Genomic DNA, 16,291 nt, shown 5'->3' with positions numbered 1-16,291 from the left:
CAGTTTTAGTTGAGGATTGAAAATCCTAGCATGTCATAAAAATTGAGTTAATCTGATGAAGTTTTAAATTACTATATTTGTATGAAATGTAACTTCATAAATGAAAGTGCAATTTAGCAAAAAATATTGAAATAGATTAAGATTTAATTTTAAATTAGTGATGCAATTTTCAAGCAAGAGAAAGGTTCTCTCATGCAAAATACACATTCAAACTAGAGAAACTGACTGTTAGTCTATCTTCAAACATTAATTCAAAGCAATTTCCATTTTCTTCTTATCATTGTTCTTGAAGTACTACTATTCATGAACTTAAGTTTCAAGTGTTGGAACAAATCTTGAGTGTAAGACAATATAATTTTTTTCTTTATTAACTAGTATGTTTTTTTATTCAAAGAAACATGTATATAATTTAGTTTATCATTTCGGTGGCGTATTTGCAAGCCTCCATGTATATTTAGCTAGGAACGGTACTTCTCTCGAGCCACAAACTTCATTAACTTGCACGGCATCAGAAATTTCTTTTATATCCTCTTCTCTAAGTGTCAATGCCAATGAGCCAATATTGTTATTAAGGTTCTTAATTTTGGTTGTTCCTGCAAAAATGTCAACCATTTAGGTGATTGATACAAACCGAACTAATAAACAGAACAAAATATTAAAAAGTAGACCGAACCCGTTGGTATAAACATTTAAAGTTCAAATAGAATTGCTAGGCTTCGGTAGAAAATTAAAATTAAAATTAAAATTCAATGTATAGTAGTCTTCAAAACATACTAGTGAATTGTTTCCTGTTGCATACCAGGAATTGGGACAATGTCGTCCCCTTGATGGAGGAGCCATGCGAGAGCTAGCTGAGGAGGGGTGCAGCCATGCTTCTTAGACAAGTCTGCAAGTCGGATATATAGGACTTTATTTTTCTCTATGTTCTCTTGTTTGAATCTCGGATGTACTTGTGCCTGCACCATTACCATGCTCACATGTCGGAGAATATTATTCGTAATAGTTATAAAGAAGCAAGGCAATTGAATGTATTAAACAATGTTGAATATACCAAAAAACTTCCGGCAGGCAAGCTTTCGACAACTGCCTTCCCAGCAAAGAAGCCAACGCCAAGGGGACTATATGCTACCATCCCAATTCCAAGCTGTCTATCAATAACAACATAGTCGGATTACAAAATTAATTGATAATTTTAAGTTTGCAATATAAAATTAGAAAAAACCGGCAAAGGGGAATGATCTCTTCTTCAATATCACGGCTCCATAATGAATATTCCATCTGCAAGGCAGTGACGGGATGAACTGCATGAGCTCTCTTTATAGTGTCTGAACTTGCTTCTGATAACCCAACATATTTTATTTTTCCTTCATTTACCAGATTTTTAAGCTCTCCCATCTGTCTAACCATTCCTCAGAAATCAGCATGCATTCTATATACTAAATCAAGACTCGTCACTTGATTCATACTTACAGTTTCCTCTATTGGCACTGAAGTGTCAACTCGATGCTGATAATACAGATCTATATACTCGACATCCAATCGTTTCAGACTAGCTTCACAACATTTCCTTACGTACTCAGCATCCCCCTTAATCTCAAATTCACCATTCTCTAACATCACGAATCCAAATTTTGTAGCCAACTGAACTTTATCTCGGGGAAGCTGTTTCATAGCCTAAAATTACGACAGGAAAAAAGTCATTTTGCTAGCGAGAAAGGTTAAGACTTTCTTTGGTAAGAAACAAAAACGTCATACGTGCTTGTAGGTGTAATCGGATAATTTCTTCACCGGGAATTTTTTCACCAAAGACTTGAGAAAATTTCCAGTCAAGAAGAGGAAGAGAAGAAGAGTCTCCTGAGCTTGAGGTCATGAGTTCTTGGGAAATACAATATTTGATTTTAATTAGATACTCACTCAATCACACACAATATAGAAAAGCTATGGCAAAGTAAAAAAAGAAAGAATTAAGTATTTATTTGTGGTTGAGTAAGTAAAAGATTCTGATTCTATATTAAGTGAGCTGACTTGACTTCTACTGACTATTCTTTCTACTCACCCCAATTTTCCCACTCCATTCATTATCCACTCAATTTTCCCGGAAAACTAACGAGCAAGATTTGTGGCTGGGCTAACAATGAAGGCTCTTGTATTTGGGCTTGGTGCTCTTTTACACAAGGAAATTACACCATTTACCAAAAAGAAATAAAAATGATTATAAAAATACTTCTTTCGATCGTATTTTTATTAAAAAAAATAGATTTGTATTAGACATGTTCATGGGTTCGGGTATCCGGCCCGCGGACCCAAAAAAGCCCAATTTTTATGCGGGCTCGGATTTTTAATATTGTAAAAAAACAACGTAAGCTCGCTCAAGTCCGGCCCGAACCTGTAAAAATAGTGCATTAGGGCCGAGTTTGGATAGTATATTTAAAGTCCGAACCGGTCTTGGGCGGGCTTGAGCTTGTCTTTAAAAAAGCCAAGCCCGCCGAGCCCGTCCCAGCCTGGCCCATGAACAGGTCTTGTTTGTATTTACTTCTTTTTATAAAAATATGCTTTTTTTATTTTTTTTATTTTTCTATATTTTTAATAGTTTATGGGTAGATTTTTGGTTAATTATTCATAGATTTTTGATAATTTTATTAAAAAGACATATTTTTGCAAATAAGAATGGTTAAAGCATATTTTAGACTATGATCACCTTCAATGCCAACCAAAAGCATCTATTTTGGGATGGTGGTTCCATTATAAATAAAGTAGTTGCCCACAAATACGAACCATTTCTTTGAATTATTATGTAACTTAATTACCATATTATATTTCAATAATTACAAGAAATAAATAAAAGAAATAGCATCTCATATTTCCTAATTCTGCACATTTCTATGATGCATGTAGAAATCAGAGAGAAGAAATACACTTCATTTCATTATCAAAATCATGCCATTTACATGAATAAAGCTGCTTCTTTATAGTCAGTTTCAGCTTAAGCCAGCTAATTGCCAGCTATACAAATAGCAGAATACTAATTCATTTTCCACACATCATTCTATGATGAATTATTTAATAGGGTTGGACCAAATCAATAATTTAAAGATAGAAATGCTCGTGAAAAGAAAAAGTTGAAAAAACACTAACCAAATTATCAAATTAATTACTCATAACTTTTTTTTCCTCTCCCCTCTTTCTCAAATAGAAAACCCTAGCCATCAAGCATTTTTTTTTTGTTTTTCGTTTCGGCTGCCGTCAATGGTTTATTTTTGCCGTTGGCGGTAGCCATTTATTTTTTATTACTTTAGAATAAAATAAATGACCGACTCCTTTTCATCTTTTTCATTTTGGTTGGTAAATGTATCGACGAGGCGCATCAATTTCAATATATATACAAATAAAAAATCAGAGATGGATCAAGCCCTTTCAAAATTGAAGATGAAATCGTTATACGTTATATTAGTTTTTTTTTATAACCATTTTACAGCGATTGTCTTTCTTTTTTGAAAATTTTGTTGTTCTTTCTATATGAAAGATTTGTTGTTTTTTATGAAGAGTTTGTGAGTCTTCTGTTAGAAAGAAAAAGATTGGATCTTATTGTGTTAGAGCGGTTATGTAATTTTGATTTTGTTTTGTAAGGCGATCTGCGAATCAAGGTTTATATCTTGTTCCATGTCAGGTCATTAGAAACAGTTATACCCTTTCTGAATTCTTACACATGTAACTGCTTTTTATTATTAATGAAAGATTATTCGATTGTCAAAAAAAAAATTATCAAATTAATTATAACGATGTATTACGTAATACTGGAGTTCTAATGAACCGCGTGAGATGTACAATAGATACTAGCTTATTTCGTAAAATGTATATAAAATTCCATAAATTCTATAAAAAATCATTTTAGTGGGGGAAAATGAATCAAAACTACAAAAGATTTTGTTCAATAAAAGGAAAAACCTATGTGAATCTTCCCCCTCAATGGAAAAATTCAACTACTCCTACAATATGTAACTCTATGTGCAATAAAAAAATAACCTATCTAACTCAACTATATACCTTCAGCTCCAAGTTATTCATGTTTCAACATCATATTTGTTAATTTCTTAAACATTTAAATGAAAATATTTAGTCTCATCAGGTTGATCTATTGAAGAACTACTCCATCCAGACTTAGCGGTTTTGAATGAGTTTTGAGTGACATCCGACGATAGTTGCGTAAGCATTTTCGGCCGATTTAAGGTCATAGATAATTTTTCTGTAAGTGAAACTTTAGTGATCGAGTTTTTAGTGGAAGCATCTGCGGTCAGAACGCTAGCATTCAGGAATGGAGGTTGTCTCGGTGTCGGAATCACGGAATCTTCATTTGTTAGCATCTCAACTACATCTGCCATGGATGGTCTTAATGCAGGAGATGCCTGAGTGCATAGAAGGCCTATTTGTAGCACATTTTCTGCAATTTTAACAGCAGTTCTGTCTGGTATTCTAGCATCCATTGCTTGAATTAGCGTTCTTGACTTGAATTGCTTCCAAACCTGATAATGCATTAACAAAGAGACGTAATGTTAGCTAAACTGTAGCACGGAAACGGAAATGCTGAGATGGGAAACATCGAAAACTAGAGACGGCGGAACCAAATTTTTGACAAGATTTGGTTATCGATGTAGAATTTTCAGAGTTTCATAAGAGTTTATTTGGTATATGGTCCATGAGGTTTGGGTTTCAACTATGAGACATTGCAGAATGCAGAATGCATACATGAGTATGGTTCGAAACCGCGACCTCACTTAAGTCAAGAGAGTCCCTTACCAACTCACCTGCGCCTTGGGATTAGTTTCATAAGAGTTTCGTGTAATAAGCCTTTCAAAATTGATATGTATAGCTTCTGAATGCTTTAAGAACTCATAAACATTTGATTGAATGGAACTTTTGCGTATCTTTTCAAGAATGAAAATGATACCATGAAAAAAAGAATCTTACATTGTGCAAAATCGAACCCGATCCCTGAGAATAAACGCTGTTCTTTTTCCCAGTTGCAATCTCCAAAACAAGCACTCCGAAACCATAAACGTCTGCTTTCTCTGTTAGCTGTCCTCGGATTAGATACTCCGGAGCCATATATCCTCTGTCAAAGCACAAACATTTATGACACAGTAAAAATTAACATCACAAACTCAGTATGCATGATTTCTTAACAAAGATGTTAACTTAAGGATTCGGTTTCTTACAATGTTCCTGCAATGCCAGTACTCATATGAGTATTATCCGGGGCGAAACAACGGGCAAGCCCAAAATCTGCAATCTTTGGAATAAGCATCTCATCAAGAAGAACGTTGCTAGTTTTTATATCTCTATGGATAATTGTTACACCGCAACCTCCGTGAAGATACGCAAGTCCTTCTGCTGTTCCGAGAATGATCTGATACCTCTGCTGCCAACTTAGGATCTGTATCGTGCTTTTCACTGCACGAAAAGCAAAAAATTAAGAATTTTTAGTACTCAATTTCATAGCATTTGATAAACAAATTAATAATAATCTCACTAGTCACTGCTACATAAAGTGACAATAGCAACGCCAGCTTAGTAGCAGTTTCAAAATTGTTGCAATAAAACACTTATTGCCGCAAAGGAAAATGCAGCAGATTTAAAACCGTTACAATAAATCTAAGATAACGGTATTGGCACATTCATTTACGTAATAGTGGTGATGATATCGGAATTCGGTGCTACTTACTGAAAAGTATTTGATCAAGACTTCTGTTAGGTACATATTCATAAACAAGAAGACTTTCGGGTCCTTCAATACTGCAACCTAATAGCCTAACAAGATTTTTGTGTTGAATGCCACTAATCAAGTTAATTTCGTTGAAGAACTGATCGACCCATTGCCGCGTATTATACACTAATCTCTTAACTGCAACTACTCTTCCATCTGTTAGACTTCCTTTATATACAGAACCGGCTCCGCCTTGGCCGAGTTTCATTTCATCATTGAAATAATTGGTTGCTTTTTCCAGAACTTCATACTTGAAGTTTAAGTTGGAACTTTCGTGAAGTTGCCTGTTATTATCTTCATCTGTAAATAAGCAAGAACACTAATGTTAACAGTTCGTCGAGTTTGAAGTTCGAAACCAAGTCGAAACATATCTAACTAAAACCGCAAAGGGTATTGATTTGATTTCTTGATTGAATAATAGTTACCTTCTTTTTTTGTAGATAATCTTTCATACCCAAGAAAAGCACCAAAAGAAGATAGCACAATAAATGCTATTGCTGCTAAAACAATTGGTCCTACCAAACCACCTTCAGCATCTGGTAAATCAGCAAAACTAGTTAATTTCTAACAAGGCATTCATTTCAAATCTTCATTGCTCAGAATCGGAATGCTGAAACGGAAAATACTAAAACATAAACTAGACGGAAAATGATGTTTTTCATAAGAAAAAGTTGTAAACATTAACGAAGTTTCTTAAGCATTTATGGGAAACTCAAATGAGAATCCGATATCTTAAAACTCGATAAGTTTTCGTACAACCTGGTGTAGTATCTATTGACATCAAAACAAAACAAAGAAGATAACAAACAAGCAAATTTTCCGAGTTTTTTCAGAAAATGTAAACGAAACATATAACTCAACAAGTTTTCGTGCAACATGATTTCTAAGAAAGAAGTATCTATAGACATCTAAATTGTATGAAAATTCTCGAGTTCTCCACTACAACATTTTATTTCCTTTCCGAAAATGCTCTGCATCTCGGAATCTCTATATTTATAACCTATTCTTACGATTTCAAAGTTTTTGTCCCTAAACTACATAGATTGACATCAAAATCAAACAAAGAAGATATCAAACAAGCAAATCTAATCAACAAGAAACAGATAAAAAGACTCACCATCATCATGATTTTTAGAATCTGTGCTGATATTAAAGAACTTCTCAAGAGAATACTTCATATAACAACCAGTAAACAGTGCCTGACCAGCTCCCGGTGCACATTCTTTCAATTCCGAACCAGCCATCACCAAACAGTCTCTACATTCCGAATATGTAACGGAATTCCAACACTGAGCCAATGCATAAACAGGAACAGCTCCTTGTTTAGCCTCAACAGTAGCAAATGTTCCCTGAGCAAGCGTGTTTTCCGTTACATTCCGAATAACCTTTATAACTTTTTTCTTAAACTCCAAATGCAAAGAATTATCACTTAAAATACCTGTGGGCTGGCTACAATTCACATAATCAAATGCAGAATTCACTGATTCATTGAAAAAATTGTAATCATCATATCGAATAAAGCAACCATCGAGATAAATACGAGCTGCAGTTGTCGGAAGACACAGAGCAAGCTTTGCTCTGCCCTGGCTAAAACAGAGGTTACAATCAACACTCTTAAGATCAGCATTGCACTGCGCCAAGGCGTAAACTGCAGGCGCAGGAGACGTAATCGAAACCTGTCCCCATTTTTCCTTGGTAACTTTAGTTTGGAGTATTTCCATAACATCAATGAAATTCGGAACAAAAGCTGTGGAGCTTGTCGCATTTATATCCCCCTTATGAGAGCCGCAAATACGTTGAATTTCCGCGCTTTGAGTTGAAACACACATTTGAAAAGCAATAATTAGAATAACAAAGTATCCCCATCTGAGATTCTGAAAGAAAATGAATAATAATTGCATTGAAATCAAACTTGAAATTCTCTAATTTCCTCTGATTTTCCTCTGTTTTACTCTGTTCTTCTCTGTTTTGTATTGAACAGAGCACATGAGGATCATCACCATCAATAGGTTATTTTGAAAGAAGAATAAAAAACTATATTTGACCCACTTTTTTCCCCTATCTAGCTATTGATTTGGGCGAGATGCAGAGGAAAATTGAGCCGTACAATGTAATTTGCAATGAATTATAGTAAGTTCTGTTTTAATTTTGTTTTGAATGATCATTATTTTTTTTTTAAATTTGTTTAGTTGTTAGGGAATTAGGACTAGATGGAGAAGGAAGAATGAGAGAATCGAAAAAGATTAGAGGAGATGAACTGGATTTGTTTTATTTGTTCTTAATTTAGATTTTATTGTTATTAATTAAGATTTTTTTTATAATTATTAATTAAGATTTAATACATATAGCTTGTGACAGTGTATTTTTTGAGAATTTAGGATTTTTGATTGGTGCAATATATATTTGAAGACCTAAAATAAGCTGTCTATGTCTATGTTTAATTATAGCCAATATACTAGTCTGTGTTAAACTAGCCAATCAGTTCACATAGCAGTTTAGAATTCTCTTAATTGAGGCCTCCAACTTCACTTTTATTTAGTTAGATCCCTAAACTTTAAAATTTTATCATTTGTGAACTTTTGACTACTGTAGTTTTGGAGCTTGCATTACAAACATTTAACTCCATCAAATAATAAAATTAAGGCAAAATCCATTTAGAGATTTTTGTATTTTATTATTTTTGAACATGAGGTCTTCATTATTCACTTTCAGTCCTTATGGTCTTTGTACTACCATTGTTTCGTATTTCGTCTCACTCGTTATTAGCGAGAATGTGAGAAAAAATTCATACATAATTGATGTTTTTAATGATTTCTTGAACAAAAATAGTATAGCACATGAACTCTTAGATGAGTTTTATCTATAATTTTTTTAATTTTAATGTGCGTAAATTTGGTACCTTTAACAGTTAACGATGAGTGAGACTGTCAAACTCTGTCAAAATAAGGACGTCAAAATAGAAATAATTTGTATAGAGGGACCATCAAAATTTAAAATGGATTGTAAAGAGTTTATGGACAAAAATATTATAGTACAAAGACCTTAAGATAATTTTATCCTAAAATTAAAGTATCATTATAATTATAAGTAAATTTTTTAACTTTTAGCTTTTATTCAATCGACCCTCTTAACTTTTATTTTCATAATATTTATCTCCTTATAAACAAAAAGACCACCAAATGATTGTCAAAAAAAAAAAAAAGACCACCAAATAATTAAGTATTAATAGCGTAATTATTATTTATTGATATAGGAGTATTAAATAATTTAAAAGAAAACTGTAAAGTGAATCAATTTAAGATGCATTCATTTTATGTTGCAAAACTATAATATGAAAAAAAAGGTATCTCTTTAAAGATAAAAAAGATATTGTTTTTTATGATCTTATTATTGGAAAAAACAAACATTATGAATGATTTATGGATTCCTAACCAACAAAAGTTAGAATTTAAGCATGTAAAACTCGGTTAAATTATAAAATTGAACTATTATTACCTTTATAAGTAGATTCTTCAAATTTAATTTTGTTCAAGACTTACTTTTTTTCATAATTTCTAATTTATTGAAAAATGTAAATTATACTACTAAATAATTAAAGTATAAAAAATGTAGATTATTTAAATTTAGTCATCTACTAAACTAATCAAATTAAAAAATATAATTTAATCAATTTAAAATGCGTGCATTTTTTGGGTTGTAAATTATAGTAAAAAAGTTTATAGTTTAAATAAATAGCTCCATCTTCTTTTGAAAGTTAATCTTCAATTTTATGAAAACAAACTTAAGAAATTTACCAATAAAAATGTTACATCATTGGTATAATTTGCTAAGTTGTAAGTCATTTTTAACCAATAAATGAATGTCACGTCAGCATCGTGTATGAATTTGGAAAAAAAATAAAAGTTGGTATATTTTTAAAAAACGTAATTAAATTGAGAAAAAGCGTAAAATTGGTGAATTTTTATGATATTAACTTAAAAAAATATAAAAATTCAATTAAGTAATGAAAATAAAGATGGAAACTAAATTATAAACATCATATTATACATATATTCTGCCTTCATTTCTTGTAGCATAAAATTCTTATAAATTTTGATTTTCAGGATTATCGATCAAAGAATTTCCAACTTGACACAAAACCCATTGATATACGAACAAGCTATTTTTAGGTAATTGAGTGGGAAAAGGTGATAGTTTTATGGCCTAATTATTTAAAAACCACCCATCTTATAACTTTTTTTTATTTATGCCATGACTTAGGAAAATTTTCAATTGTACCCTATTTTTGATTTTTATGTTTTATTTGTACCCCAAACTTAAAAATTTTGATAATTTAATTAATTTAAGAATAAAAATATTAAAAACAAGATACATAAATGATTAATATTAACGTTTTATTCGAATATAGGTTAAAAATGAAGGACTAATTTAAATTTCTTTTCAAAAAAAAATAGGTCAATTTAACTCATTAGAGTAGAGATGAAACATAAAAATCAAAAATAGGGTACAACTGAAAATTTTTCAAGGTCATAGTATAAATAAAAAAAAGTTATAAGGTGGGTGGTTTTTAAGTAATTAGGCCTAGTTTTATAAGTAATTCAAGGAATAATGTCATACACGGTTATGCACTTTTTCAAATAAAAATTATTTATCCTAAGAGTGAATTTCTAGAATAGTTCAATTTGTTCTTCGAACTTAACATGAAAGAAATCAAATTTGCGGGTTTGAACAAAAACACTTTTGAATGGAAATTTTGTTGTGTTATCCTTTTAGCTCCAAGTTGTACATTAAGCTCTGATAATTTTTTGTACCTTCAGCTCCAATCGTTTTTTCTAACATCGATTGTGTGGGCAAAACAAAAGACTTAAATGGCAATTTGCCCCCTCTATTGAGTTAATAACTCTGATTCTCATTAATGAACTATGAAATATAAAGCTAGTATTTATACTAGCTACAAATGAAAGCTTAACACACAAGCTAAGAACAAATACACGAGCTAATCATGTACAGCTCATACTAACAGACTACAGCTAACCAACTCCAGCTCAGCAATCCATGACATTCAGCAATACTCCAATGAGAAGAAGCCACGTATGCAGAGGAGTAGAAGATGAAATATATCTGTAATAGCCTCCCTCAAGCTGGAGCATACAAATCTTGAATGCTCAGCTTGGAAAGAAAGGACATGAACAAGGTAGTAGGCAAAGGCTTGGTTAAAAAATCTGCTAACTGATTTGCTGAGGAAACAGGAAGCAAATGAACAATCTTATCCAAAACCTTTTGTCTGACAATGTGGCAATCAATCTCTATATGTTTTGTGCGTTCATGGAAAACAGGATTCTGAGCTATGTGGATAGCAGATTGATTGTCACAAAACAAAAGAGCAGACTATGGATGTGAAATGGACAAATCTTGAAGCAAATAAAGCAGCCATTGCAACTCACATGTAGTAGCAGCTAATGCTCTATATTCTGCCTCTGAAGAATTACGAGATACAGTAGTTTGTTTCTTGGATTTCCAAGAAATCAAAGAAGAACCAAGAAACACACAATAACCAGTGACAGATTTCCTGCTGTCTGAACATGTAGCCCAGTCAGAATCTGAGAATCCTTTGAGATGCATGGCAGTAGAAGCAGAGAAGAATATACCCTGACCAGGAGCTCTCTTTAAGTATCTAAGAACTCTATCATAGCAGAATAGTGTAAATCAGTTGGCTTATCCAGGAACTGGGACAGTTGCTGAACAGCATAAGAAATGTCAGGTCTTGTGGCACACAAATAGAGCAGCTTGCCAATAATTCTTCTATAAGTAGAATTATCAGGTAATGGAGTACCAGAATCCTGTGAGAGTTTCAAAGTAGAAACCATAGGTGTAGAGAGAGACTTACAACCTATATATCTTGTTTCTGCTAACAAATCCAGTGTATACTTTCTCTGGCACAAATTAATGCCTGTCTTGGATCTTGCTACTTCAAGGCCAAGGGAATATTTCAGTTCATGTAAATCCTTGATTTGAAAGGTTGCATGAAGATAAGCTTTAATTGCAACAATCTCAGATAAACAATTGCTGGCAAGAATCAAGTCATCAACATATATCAGCAAGGCAATGAAAAGAGAACCTTCTTGTTTAATGAACAAGCTTGAATCTGATGCTGCAGCATGAAAACCTCTTGCAATCAAAGAAGAAGTTAACTTGGCATGCCATTCTCTACTGGCTTGCTTTAAGCCATAGAGTGACTTCTGTAACTTACAAACAGAATTATGAGCAGGAAGAACAAGACCAGGAGGAGGATTCATGTAAATGTCTTCATGTAAATCACCATGCAAGAAGGCATTATTAATGTCCAACTGATGCAAAAACCAGTTTTTAGATGCAGCAACAGCTAACAACAGTCTGATAGTTGTTAACTTTGCTACAGGTGAAAATGTATCAAGGAAGTCAACCCCTGCTTGTTGGTTGTATCCTTTAGCCACTAACCTGGCCTTACATCTTTCAACAGATCCATCAGGATTATGTTTAACCTTATAGACCCATTTGCAACCAATGGCTTTCTTAGTTGCAGGTAAACTGGTAAGAATCCAGGTTTCATTATTCTGCAATGCAGTGAGTTCAGAATGCATAGCATCCTTCCAATAGTCATGTTTAATGGCTTCATTATAAGATTTTGGTTCAGAAATAGTGGATAAGTGGATAGAAAAGGCTTTGTGTTTTGGATGCAGATGATCATAGGAAAGGACATGGTGTAGAGAATGTTTAGTAAGAGTATGCAGAGGAGTAGAAGATAAAAGATTACAATGATAATCTTTTAGAAAATGGGGAGCAGTCCTTGTTCTAGAGGACCTCCTTAGTATTGTGGTAGGATTTGAAAGATCAGAAGGAGGTGAGGATGGTAATTGTATGGTTTGGCTTTGAAAAGATGATGCAGGTGTATTAACAACATCATGATCAATATAAGAATCAGTTGCAGTAAGATTTGGATTATGAACTAAATGAACAGGTTGATCAATAATTTGTACTGAAATCTGTTTAAAAGGAAATACATTTTCATAAAACTTGACATTTCTGGAAATGAAAATGCATTTTGTTTGTAAATTGTAAAGTTTGAAACCTTTGATATGAGAGGGATATCCAATGAATACACTTTGAATAGCCCTTGAATCAAATTTAGATCTTAAATCAGAAATAGTGGATGCATATGCCAAACAGCCAAAGGTTTTTAGATTATCAAACTTTGGTGGATTTTGATAGAGAATTTCAAAAGGAGTTTTGTTATCAAGAAGAGGGGAAGGTATTCTATTTATGAGATGTACTGCATGAGTAACAAACTCAGACCATAATGTAACTGGTAAATTGGACTGAAATTTCAGAGATCTAGCCACATTCATGATGTGCTGATGTTTCCTTTCAACTATACTATTCTGTTGTGGGGTATAAACACAACTCTTTTGATGAGTTATACCATGTGTTTGATAAAAGACAGGCATATTGAATTCCAAACCATTATCTGATCTCACACACTTAACTTGTACTCCAAATTGAGTTTTAACAAAAACAATGAACTGCTGTAAGAAGGACTGAACCTCTGATTTGGATTTTAAGATATCCTGGTAAATCTGCTTTTACTATCTACAATAGAAAGAAAGTATCTATGACCATTATGAGAAACAGTTCTAAATGGTCCCCATATATCTACACTTATTACATCAAAAATGTTTTTGACAATTGTGTCACTAGTTGGAAAAGGCAACTTTCTTTGCTTAGCTAAATGACATATGTCACAATGATTATTAACAGGTAAAGTAATGTTTGGATTAGAAGCTTGTAGCAACTTGAGTCTTGGAGTAGATGGATGTCCAAGTCTGAAGTGCCACAGCTGAGAAGAATCAATAGGGGTTTTGAAGGTAGATGCAGCCATTTTTGTGGTTGCAATGAAAGGCTTGACTAAGTGATATAGTCCCTGTATTTTCTTAGCTAAACCAATCATCTTCGAGGTATGGAGATCCTGGATAAAGCAATAATTATAATGTAAGAGAACATAATATCTCTGAGAATTTGTTAACTGGCTTGTGGAAATGAGGTTGAATGAAAATTGAGGTATGTGTAAGGCGTCGGTAAGAATAAAAGAAGAAGAGAGTTGTACTGTTCCAATGTGTTCAACTGGGATTTTTTGACCATTTGGCAAATGCACAAAAACATTGAAAACCTTTTTATAGTTCAAAAAACTTTTTAAAGAACAAATTATATGATCAGTGGCTCCAGAGTCCACAATCCAAGTGTCTTTATGCAAATGAGAATATACTGAACATGAGTAAGAAATTTTACCTTGCTCATTTTGAACTGGATTGAAAGAAGTAGAAATGGTGTTGACATGAGGCTGACTGTTGGCTTTCACAGAAGAGTTCACCTGCTGCATTAATGCTGCATATTCCTCTGAGGTCATATGAATCATATTATCCTGCCCTTGTCCTTGCTCATTGTCTGCAATTCTCAGATTCTCAACATTTTGTGCTATTGTGCTCATCATAGTGTTATCTGACTCCACTTGATTTGCATAGCTCTGAGTTTGTTTTCCTTTAGACTTAAAGTCTGGTGGATATCCATGCTTTTTATAGCAATTATCCACAGTATGGTTTGTCATACCACAGTAAGTACATTTGAGACCCTGAGGTCCTTGATTGTAGAATTTCTTCTGTCCAGTATTGCTATGTCCTGCACCAAACTGAGGTTTTGGCAACAATCCATTCCCCATTTGTGTTTTGGCATAGAATACATTTGGTTCAATCATAGTAGCAACAGGAATACCAAACTGTCTTTCATGTTGTATTGCCATTGAAAAAACTCTGTTAATCTTAGGCAAAGGTTCCATCAGCAGGATTTGAGACTTGATTGTAACAAAGTTCTCATTTAATCCTTTCAAAAATCTGATGACATAATCACTTTCTATGTATTCCTTAATAGTCACTAATGCACCACATTGACACTGTGGATTGCATTTACAGTGAGGAGCAGGTCTCAAATTGGATAATTCATTCCACAGTTCCTTAAGGTGAGTATAATATTCAACAACAGATAATGTGTTCTGTTTAAAAGCATATAATTCTTCCTGAATATCAGAAATTCTATAAGCATCACCTTGGGAAAAACGAGACTGTAGATCAAGCCATGCTTCCAAGGCACTGTCAATCCATTCAATACTTTTATGAATTGCTGGACTCACTGAGTTGTAAATCCATGATAATACCAGATTGTTGCATCTCTCCCAAACATTAACCATAGAGTTGTCTCTGCCGGGTACAGGTACTGTTCCATCAATGAAACATTTTTTATTCTTCGCAATCAATGCCATTTTCATGCCTCTTGACCAAGAGTGATAGTTTGTTCCATCAAGAATAGGTGAAACCAAGGAGATTGATGTGTTCTCGCTTGGATGAACATAGTACGGACTAGAAGGATTCTCCTCCTGTCTCCATACATTAGCTGTGTTAGTAGCAGCCATTGAAATACTGGTTTTGATGTATCAAATCTTGTTGAAATCTAAGATTATTCTATCGCAAGATAGAGGAATGAGAAATGAATGAGAATCTATAATTTGTTTGCGGAAATATGAAGAGAATAGAGAGAAAAAGGCTGTTTGGTAGCTGAGAAAGTGATGAGAAAAGAAGAGAAACTTGGCAGTTACTGCCGAGAAAAGGAGCAAAAATGCTCTGATACCATATTGAGTTAATAACTCTGATTCTCATTAATGAACTATGAAATACAAAGCTAGTATTTATACTAGCTACAAATGAAAGCTTAACACACAAGCTAAGAACAAATACACGAGCTAATCATGTACAGCTCATACTAACAGACTACAGCTAACCAACTCCAGCTCAGCAATCCATGACATTCAGCAATACTCCAATGAGAAGAAGCCACGTATGCAGAGGAGTAGAAGATGAAATATATCTGTAATACCCTCAACTTATAAATAATGGACAATTTACGTATAAATTAATTTTATGGATAAATTACTCACAAATTTAATAATTATGGGCAATTAATCCCATTTGGACAAATTAATTAACAAGTTGAAGGGGCAAATTGCCAATTTAGGGAACAATTAGCTTACAAGTAAAGGGGGCAAATTGCTAAAATCGGGTTAATTGTCCATAATTAACAAGTTCGTGATTAATTTGCCCACAAAATTAATTCATGTGTTAATTGTCCTTTGTTTACAAGTTGAGTGGGTAAATTGCCACTTAACTCCAAACAAACTAAAATGCTTATATTAAGGGCGTTTTTTTAAAACTGATGAACTAAATCATATTTCATCATTTGTACCAAATTCGTGAGGCAAAATAATTTTTGGTTAGAATTCCCATAAATTCACACGCATACATAGACAGATTCTAATTAAGTTTTAAATGGTTTACAACGGTTTCTTAAAATAAATTTGAAACTGATTTAAAAAATTGTTTCTATTATAGTTTCAAACAGTTTAAAAAACGGAGTATTTTTACAAATTTTCAGAGTAAAAAAAATAAATTT

General features: G+C 33.1%; 3 protein-coding genes across 6 annotated transcripts; all 3 read right to left on the bottom strand.

The window, feature by feature from the left end:
• Positions 1–342: 342 nt before the first annotated feature.
• Positions 343–1,706, bottom strand: LOC126674935 (perakine reductase-like). Of its 4 annotated transcripts, none has more exons than XM_050369483.2 (5): positions 1,471–1,706; positions 1,223–1,278; positions 1,052–1,148; positions 800–956; positions 343–593 (listed from the first exon to the last, which is right to left on the bottom strand). In XM_050369483.2, the coding sequence occupies exons 1-5, from the start codon at positions 1,669–1,671 to the stop codon at positions 418–420; spliced, it is 687 nt and encodes a 228-aa protein (XP_050225440.1). In that variant the 5' UTR covers positions 1,672–1,706; the 3' UTR covers positions 343–417. The 4 variants fall into 4 exon arrangements, with proteins under 4 accessions (XP_050225440.1, XP_050225439.1, XP_050225442.1 ...); XM_050369482.2 differs by having other exon boundaries at positions 1,223–1,395; positions 1,471–1,703; XM_050369485.2 differs by having other exon boundaries at positions 1,223–1,399; positions 1,471–1,597.
• A 2,322-nt stretch (positions 1,707–4,028) lies between these two features.
• On the bottom strand, positions 4,029–7,957 carry LOC126674930 (cysteine-rich receptor-like protein kinase 1). Its single transcript, XM_050369476.2, has 6 exons — positions 6,879–7,957; positions 6,187–6,297; positions 5,720–6,061; positions 5,214–5,448; positions 4,966–5,110; positions 4,029–4,520 (listed from the first exon to the last, which is right to left on the bottom strand). Exons 1-6 carry the CDS (start codon positions 7,660–7,662, stop codon positions 4,092–4,094), a joined length of 2,046 nt encoding a protein of 681 aa, XP_050225433.1. The 5' UTR covers positions 7,663–7,957; the 3' UTR covers positions 4,029–4,091.
• A 5,398-nt stretch (positions 7,958–13,355) lies between these two features.
• On the bottom strand, positions 13,356–15,257 carry LOC130015293 (uncharacterized). Its single transcript, XM_056105090.1, has one exon. It carries the CDS (start codon positions 15,255–15,257, stop codon positions 13,356–13,358), a length of 1,902 nt encoding a protein of 633 aa, XP_055961065.1.
• Positions 15,258–16,291: the final 1,034 nt, after the last annotated feature.

The sequence above is a fragment of the Mercurialis annua genome, linkage group LG3 (genome assembly GCF_937616625.2).
Source record: "Mercurialis annua linkage group LG3, ddMerAnnu1.2, whole genome shotgun sequence".
In the NCBI taxonomy this organism is placed as follows: Eukaryota; Viridiplantae; Streptophyta; class Magnoliopsida; order Malpighiales; family Euphorbiaceae; genus Mercurialis; species Mercurialis annua.
Note: the sequence above shows the minus strand (reverse complement) of the source record. Positions and strands in the feature narration are given on the sequence as shown.